This window comes from Chiloscyllium plagiosum, chromosome 8, assembly GCF_004010195.1.
Source record: "Chiloscyllium plagiosum isolate BGI_BamShark_2017 chromosome 8, ASM401019v2, whole genome shotgun sequence".
Lineage (NCBI taxonomy): Eukaryota > Metazoa > Chordata > Chondrichthyes > Orectolobiformes > Hemiscylliidae > Chiloscyllium > Chiloscyllium plagiosum.
In genome coordinates this window covers 92,947,662-92,955,263 of record NC_057717.1, presented here as the reverse complement: position 1 = coordinate 92,955,263, position 7,602 = coordinate 92,947,662, and the positions used below count along the sequence as shown (strand labels likewise).

Below are 7,602 nucleotides of genomic sequence, written 5' to 3'. Positions count from 1 at the left end.
CTTTGCCATCACCTACTACCCTCTGTCTTCTTCCATCCCGCCAACTCCTAATCCAAACCTCCAACTCACCCTCAATGCCATACCTCTGTATTTTTTGCAGTAAGCCTACCATGGGAACCTTATCAAACGCCTTACTAAAAGCCATATACACCACATCTACCACTTTACCCTCGTCTACCTCCTTAGTCACCTTCTCAAAGAATTCAATAAGGTTTGTGAGGCACGACCTGCCCTTCACAAAACCATGCTGACTATCCTTGATCACATTATTCCTATCCACAAGTCATCTATTTTCCCTTTCCTAATTAAATCCTTTGGCCTCCTCTGCTGAATTTTAATTTTCTCCCCATACTCAGGGACTTTTTCTGGGTAATTTATGTGCCTGCTCTTTGGCTTTAACACTATCCCTGATTTCCCTTGTTAACCATGGTTGGACCATCTTCCCTGTTTTACCCTTTCACCAGAGAGGGATGGACATTTGTTGAAGTTCATCAATGTGTTCTTTCAATGTCTGCCTTTGCTAATCCACCATCAATCCCTTAAGTATCCTTGGCTCGCTTATCCTAGCCAATGCATGTCTCACACCATCAAAGTTAGCTTTCTTTAAGCTCAGGATCCGAGTCTCAGATTTAACCGTGTCACTCTCCACCTTAATGAAGAATTCTACCACATTATGGTCACTTTTCCCCAAAGGAGCTCTCACCTGAATGTTGCTAATTAATCCTTTCTCATTACACAATACCCAGTCTAGGACGGTCAGTTGTCTCGTTGACTCCTTGACATAAATTGGTCGTGTCAAGAGTGTGATGCAGGCGAAGGACAGCAGGTCAGGCAGCATCCGAGGAGCAGGAGAATCGACGTTCCAGGCATAAGCCCTTCATCAGGAATGCAGGAGAATCAACATTTCGGGCATAAGCCCTTCATCAGGAAGGGTTCACGCCTGAAGCATCAACTCTCCTGTTCCTCAGATGCTGCCTGACCTGCTGTACTTTTCTAGCACCACACTCTCAACGCTGATCTCCAGCATCTGCAGTCATCGTCTTCTCCTCCATAAATTGGTCAAGGAAACCATCCCTCATACATTCCAGGAAATCCTCCTCCATTGTATTACTCTCAGTTTGGTTTGCCCAATCAGTATGTGGATTGAAGTCACCCATAATAACTGCTACACCCTTACTGTACCCCTACTGTATCTCTCACTTCCTGTTTGACACAGTTTGGTAATCTGTACACAGCTCCCGTTAACATTGATTCCCCTTTGGTGTTCCATAGTTCCACTGATACAGATTGCACATTGTCCAGGCTAACCTCCTCCCTGACCATTGTGTTAATCTCCCTTTCCTTTCCGTCTATCTATCCTGAAAATTGAACAGCCTGGATATTGAGTTCCCATCCTTTTGGTCACCCTGGTGTCGGATTTCTGTGATCCCCAATTACAACATACCCATTAACAACTGTCTGCCCAGTTAATTCATCCACTTTATTATAAATATTCTTCACATTGAGACACACAGCCTTCCGGCTCATTCTTTTTCGTCAATTATTGCCTTTTTAGAATTAGGATATATATAGAACATAGAACATTATAACACAATACAGGCCTTTCAGCCCACAATGTTGCGCCAACCTATGGAAACAATCTGAAGCCCATCGATCCTGCATTGTTCCACTTTCATCCATATGTCTATCCAATGACCATTTAAATGCCCTTAAAGTTGGAGAGTCTACTACTGTTGCAGGAAGTGTGGTTCACACCCCTCCTACACTCTGAGTAAAGAAAATACCTCTGACATCTGTCCTCTATCTATCACCCCTCAATTTAAAGCTATGTCCCCTCATGCTAGCCATTAGTATTCGAGGAAAAGGGCTCTCACTGTCCACCCTATCTAACCCTCTGATTATCTATATGTCTCATTAAGTCACCTCTCAACCTTATTCTCTCTCACGAAAACAGCCTCAAGTCCCTCAGCCTTTCCATGTAAGACCTTCCCTCCATACCGGGCAACATCCTAGTAAGTCTCCTCTGAACCCTTTCCAAAGCTTCCACATCCTCCCTGTAATGCGGTGACCAGAACTGTACACAATACTCCAAGTGCAGTCGCACCAGAGTTTTGTACAGCTGCAGCATGGCTCTGAAACTCAATCCCTCTACCAATAAAAGCTAACACACCGTATGTCTTCTTAACAACCCTATATACATGTTCATCAATATCTCTCTGCTTATCCGCACTACCAAGAATCTTACCATTAGCCGAGTACTCTGTATTCCTGTTGCTCCTTTCATAGTGAATCACCTCACACTTTTCCACATTAAACTCCATTTGCAACCTCTCAACCCAGCTCTGCAGCTTATCTATGTCCCTCTGTAACCTGCAATCCTTCAGCAATATCCACAAATCCACTGACCTTAGTGTATCTGCAAATTTACTAACCCATCCTTCTCATCAAAGCCATTTTAAAAAGTGACAAATAGCAGTGACCCAAAACAGATCCTTGCCGTACCCAACTAGTAACTGAACTCTAGGATGAACATTTCCCATCAATCATCACCCTCTGTCTTCTGATACAAACCCCTAAATCACCCTCAATCCCATGCGTCCATATTTTCTGCAATAGTCTACCTTGGAGAACTTCATCAAATGCTTTACTGAAATCCATATACACCACATCAACCACTTTACCCTCATCCACCTGTTTGGTCAACATCTCAAAGAACTCAATACGGTTTTTGAGACACAACCTCCCCTTCACAATACCATGTTGACTATCCCTAATCAACTTATTCCTCTCAAGATGATCAGAAATCCTATCTCTTAGAACCTTTTCCAACACTTTACCCATAACCAAAGTAAGGCTCACTGGTCCATAAAATTACCTGGGTTGACTCTACTCACCTTCTTGAACAAGGGGACAACATTTGCTATCCTCCAGTCTTCTGGGTCTATTCCTGTAGACAATGATGACATAAAGATCAAAGCCAAAGATTCTGCAATCTTCTGCCTGGCTTCCCAGAGAATGCGAGGATAAATCCCGTCCAGCCCATGGGACTTATCTGTTTTCACACTTTCCAGGAATGCTAACACCTCCTCCTTGTGAACTTCAATCCCATCTTGTCGAAGAGCCTGTATTTCAGCGTTCTCCTCAACAACATTGTCTTTTTCTAGTGTGAATACTGACGAAAAATATTCACTCATCCCTTCTCCTATCTCTTCGGAGTCCAGACACAACTTTCCACTACTATCCTTGACTGACCCTAATTTTTTTTCTGGTCATTCTTTTATTCCTGATCTACCAATAGAAAGCTTTAGGGTTTTTCTTGATCCTACCTGCCAATGACTTCTCATGTACCCTCCTGGCTCTCCTAGGTCTTTCCTGGATAACTTGCAACTCCCAAGACCCTAACTGAGCCTTCACGTCACATCCTAACATAAGCGTCTTCTTCCTCTTGACACGAGATTCAACTTCTTTAGTAAACCATTGCTCCCTCGCTCGATCACTTCCTCCCTGCCTGACAGGTACACACTTATCAAGCTGTTGCTTGAACAAGCTCCACATTTCAGTTGTGCCCATCCCCTGCAGTTTGAACTATATTCTTAGTTAGGGTATTGACAATGCTAACAAGCTCATGTCTGGATTGAATAAGTGCCTGTCAGCTCACAGTTTGCTACAAAAATTCATTTCAAAGTCCTACTGTGGTCTTCGGGCATGTTGGGATACAAAATTTGGTCAATTTCTTATGGTTGCTAAATTTGCAAAACTGACTCAGCTGTTTAACCTTTGAACTCAGATTGCTCTCACTCCAGGACTGACCGCGATTCTCCAACCTGATGTCAACTTCAGTGTGGTGTAAAATCATTATTTTTCACAATCCCGCCTAATGAAATAGTTCCATCTTTATACTGTCAATATTCAGCAGGAGGTTAATATGGCTTTAATTATTAAAACGTCTTACCTTATTCTTCTTCAATTAAATGTTGGGCTGGACACTAGATGAAAATAGAAATTGCTGGATAAGATGAGCAGGTCTTGCAGCATCTGTGAAGAGAAATCAGAGTTAATGTTTCGGGTTGAGTGACCCTTCCTCAGAACCTGAGTTCTGAGAAATGTTCATTTGAACCGAAACATTAACTCTAATTTCTCTCTACAGATGATGCCAAACCTGCTGAGCTTTTCCAGCAATTTCTACTTTTGTCTCTGATTTACAGCATCCGCAGCTCTTTTGGTTTTTATCTGGACACCGGATCTTTACTTCAGCCATCTAGCTCCTCAGCTCTGAATCTCTTTTCCTCAAACCTCTCCACCACTCTGAATTCCTTTATAATGGACCTCAAAACATAGAACATAGGAACAGGCCCTTTGGCCCATGATGTTGTGCCGAAAATGACGTCACGTTAAACTAATCCCTTCTGCCTGTCGTTGGTCCATTTCCCTCCATTCCTTGTGTATTCATGTCTAAAAGCCCCTTAAACAACCCTATCATATCTGCCTCCACCATCACCATTGGCAGCGCGTTCCAGACTCCTCCCACTCCCTATGTAAAACACATGCCCCTCATATCTCCTTTGACCATGCCCCCCTCACCTTAAATTCATGCTCCTTAGTATGAGACATTTCAACTCTGGGAAAAAGATTCTGACCGTCAACCCTGGATAAGCAGCTTATAACTTTATAGAATTCCATCAAGTCTCCCCTCAGCCTCTGCTGCTCCAGAGAAAACAACCCGAGCTTTTCTCGCCTCTCCTTATAGCTCATACCCTGTAAATCAGGCAGCATCCTGCTAAACCTCTTCTGCACCGTCTCCAAAGCCTCCACATTCTTCCTGTAACATGTGACCAGAAATGATCGTAATACTCCAAGTGTGGCCTAACCAAAGTCTTATAAAGCTGCAACATCACTTCCTGACTCTTGCACTCAATGCCCTGACCAATAAAGGTAAGCATGCCTTACGCCTTCTTTACCACCCTATCGTCTTGCATGGTCACTTTCAGGGATCGATCTCTACCTCTTTGACCAAGAATTTGCTCATCAGTGTCAAAAGACTCTTCAATGGTGAAAATTTGGTTTGATAACACTTCTGTGAATCAGCCTGGGAAGGTTAACTATCTGGCTGGCGCTACATAAATGCATAGTTGCTGAGACGTACAGGGCAACTTTCCATGAGTATGATTTGCAAGTGATCTGTTAGTCAGAGATGGTAAAAGGTAGCTCAAAGCCAAGAAAGGTTAATGCTGAAGGATTCTGGCGGATTTGCATGATTTTTTAACCCAGTTGGAGCTGTACAGTGGATTTCAGTGATTCTTGGGCATTTTCCTCTGTCTGTGAGTTCATCCAGAAGATCTCTGACTTAGTTACAGGTTCATTCACCGTGTTAAGTATCTATGGCAACAAAATATGAGAGAATTTCAGATCTGCGCTCTCCTCACCTTGGAGCATCTAATCAATGAAGCACCATCGTTAATGCTCACTCAAGTTACATTCCTGCTTTAGTCTGGGGTCGACTGGTGAGGATAACCATAGGCCGAGCATCAAACTGTTTCTTTAAATCTTCACCATCGAGGGCTATCCTCCTGATTCTGGGGCTGCATGGTGGCTCAGTGGTTAGCACTGCTGCCTCACAGTGCCAGGGACCCGGGTTCAAATCCCATTCTTGGGTAACTGACTGTTGGAGTTTGCACATTCTCCCCATGTCTGGGTGGGTTTCCTCTGGGTACTTTGGTTTCCTCTTACAATCCAAAGATGTGCAGGTTAGGTGAATTGGCTATGGGAAATTGCCCATAGTGTCCAGGGATATATAGGTTGGGATATATAGGTTATCCATGAGGGTTACAGGGTGGGGGTGGGTCTGGGTGGGATGCTCTTTGCTGGGACAGAGTGGACTTGATGGGCTGAACGGCCACTTCCACACTGTAGGGATTCAATGATGGAGGTAAAGGATATGAAAGCAGAATTAGATGATTAAAGAAAAGTTGTTTTGAGCTTGTATCTGTTAATCTGAATTGTCTATTTCTCTTCTTCAAATAAGGGTAAAGTTGCCATTAGATTACCTGACTGTAGAATTGCTCTCTCATGAGAAAGAAAGATGACTGGTGGTGTTTTGACATATTGGTCAACCTTTACTTCAAATACAATATAAGAAAAGAACAGGTTGTTCCCATGGTTACTCACCATGACATTGGATGTATTCATGGTATAAGAGCTTGATTGTGGCATTTCTTGTTTCTGTGGGCTGTAAATTCTCTTTAACAACTTGTGGTATTCTCTCCTTATCTGGTAATGTGAGACAATGCGGGAAATGCCTGGTGTTAATTAGACCAAAAGAAACACAAAACTGAAAGGCAAAACCAGCCGCTAATGCACATGAAGGTGAAAGTAAATGTTTAACATCAACCTGCAAGATGTGAGATTGGATAGCACTACATGTTGAACTTTGACCTCCATTTGTGTATGTCAACAACAACCACAGACTGTCAATAGGAGAGTCCCAGGTTCTATTCTCCAGCAATGCACACATATTCAGACTGTGTTGAATGCTAAATCAATGTGTGGGGACTTATATTTACCAAAGAAAGGGAACATAGAGTCAGAGGCTGCATACCACGGAAACGGTCCCTTCGGTCCAACTCATCCACGCTGACCAGATATCCCAAATGAATCAAATTCCATTTGCCCAGCATTTGGGCCATATCCCACTAAACTCTTCCTATTCATATACCCACACAGTTGCCTTTTAAATGCTGTAATTAGATTAGATTACATTACAATGTGGAAACAGGCCCTTCGGCCCAACAAGTCCACACCGATTGTACCAGCCTCCACCACTTCCTCTGGCAGCTCATTCCACAAATGCACCACCCTCAGTGTGAAAAAGTTGCCCCTTAGGTCCTTTTTAAATCTTTCCCCTCCAGTGTGGGACTCCCCTACCCTGGGGAAAAAGTCTTGGCACTTTATCCTATCTGTGCCCCGCAATCTATTACAGGGGACAAACCATACTGTGCTTAAATGCAGCCTGCCAAAAAAAGGGTGGCCCGATTGGGATGGCCAATGTATAATTCTTGGCAAGAAAGTGATATCCAAATGCAATTGCAATGGAGGAGAAGAAACTTTCCGACAATGGGTCATGGAGATCCATAATTCTGCTCCCCAAAGATTGTGTGTATTGCTGGGCATTTGGAAGTTTGAAGACTGATCGTGATAGACATCTTTTTTGGGGGCGTAAGTAAATGAAGGAATAAGAAGCAAAGGCACCGGAACAGAGCTGACATGCAGATTAGTCGTGATCAGACTGAATGGCAAGAACAGGCAAAAGGGGCTGAATGGCCTCCTCCTCTTCTTAATATTGCTAAAACAAACAAGTGTGGCAAATGCACAGACACAGCTTTGTCCTTGGTTATGGTTTACTCCATCAGGGTCAGCTTCATTCCGTTCTGTCCTGTGAAGATTTTAAAAAATTTCTTCATGAGTAGCTATCACTGGCTGGGCCAGCATTATTGTTCCTAGTTGCTCCTTGAGAAGGTGAGAACGAGCTTCCTTTTTGAACTGCTGCAGTCCAGGTGCTGTACGTTGACTCACAATGTCCTGAGGGAGGGATTTCCAGGATTTTGA

The 7,602-nt window shown here is 43.4% G+C and overlaps 1 protein-coding gene across 1 annotated transcript in view; it reads right to left on the bottom strand.

Moving 5' to 3' along the window:
• Positions 1-5,002: 5,002 nt before the first annotated feature.
• Positions 5,003-7,602, bottom strand: part of LOC122552355 (adhesion G protein-coupled receptor E2-like) — a 35,999-nt gene continuing 33,399 nt past the window's right edge. Inside the window, exons 6-7 of the mRNA XM_043695105.1 lie at positions 6,166-6,267; positions 5,003-5,376 (exon numbers count right to left, since the gene is read on the bottom strand). Coding sequence (XP_043551040.1) covers positions 5,260-5,376; positions 6,166-6,267 — 219 coding nt within the window. The 3' untranslated portion in view covers positions 5,003-5,259. The remainder of the gene's footprint in view (positions 5,377-6,165; positions 6,268-7,602) is intronic.